The following is a 921-nucleotide window of genomic DNA, read 5'->3' on the forward strand; positions in this document are numbered from 1 at the left end:
CAATATGATCGATTAAATTGTTAAATTATTCGCGGAGAAAGCACTTTGTTATTTCAAAGACAAGAATTTTGGAAACTTGTGCTGTTGTTTTAAAACAGAGTTTGAAAACTATATATATGACGATAAATTCCTCGCTCAATGGCGTTTGTCCTAAATTGTTACGCAAATCGACTTCGGCGCGGCCGCCATTCTGCGAAAGAAGGATGGCCGCGACTTCTCTGTGTCCCTTCAACGCTGCTAGATGCAACGCTGCATTTCCGTCCTCCATTTTCATATCCACCAAGTGAGGCACTTGTGTAACCAGCCTCTTCGTTGCACTGCAAATTCACAAATTCACGTAGTTAAATTAGATTAATGAATTTTAAGAGGCTAAGCTACTGCTACGCAGACGTGAACACATTAAGTGTGGTTACGCAACTGCCTTAATATAAACGTACTGAACGTTGCCTACGAACGCAGCATAGTGCAGCATGTTAAAGCCCTCATTGTTACTTAATGTGAAATCGATTTTCTCGACGCATAACTTGTCGATCACATTCAGCGCGTTGTTCTTGATTGCATAGTGCAACGCTGTATCGCCATTCATGTCCTGGAGATTCACGTCGCAATGATAACGCAGCAGCACTTTGACGCATTTCACGTACACTTTTTTAACTGCTATATGCAGAGCAGTACATCTCTTGTTGTCGACGTTGTTGGTGGCATCGACGGCTGCGCCTTGCGATAACAGTAGATCCGCTATCTCTGGCTGATTGCTGTTTAAATCAAGCGATAGAGTACCGATGTTAATTTGAGCAGCGTTACAGCAGATTTAGCAACGACTTCCAACTTACTTGAATATCGCGCAAAATAAGGGCGTGTTTCCTTTCTTAGTTTTTTAAAAGTGGTTTTTTGGATTTTATTAGGTTATATTAGGTTTTT

The 921-nt window shown here is 41.3% G+C and overlaps 1 protein-coding gene across 1 annotated transcript; it reads right to left on the reverse strand.

Annotated features, from left to right (window-relative positions):
• Positions 1 to 12: 12 nt before the first annotated feature.
• Positions 13 to 851, reverse strand: LOC105462545 (E3 ubiquitin-protein ligase MIB2-like). Its single transcript, XM_011709222.1, has 2 exons — positions 438 to 851; positions 13 to 317 (listed from the first exon to the last, which is right to left on the reverse strand). The coding sequence occupies exons 1-2, from the start codon at positions 584 to 586 to the stop codon at positions 26 to 28; spliced, it is 441 nt and encodes a 146-aa protein (XP_011707524.1). The 5' UTR covers positions 587 to 851; the 3' UTR covers positions 13 to 25.
• Positions 852 to 921: the final 70 nt, after the last annotated feature.

Source organism: Wasmannia auropunctata, unplaced genomic scaffold (assembly GCF_000956235.1).
Source record: "Wasmannia auropunctata unplaced genomic scaffold, wasmannia.A_1.0 LD336097.1, whole genome shotgun sequence".
In the NCBI taxonomy this organism is placed as follows: domain Eukaryota; kingdom Metazoa; phylum Arthropoda; class Insecta; order Hymenoptera; family Formicidae; genus Wasmannia; species Wasmannia auropunctata.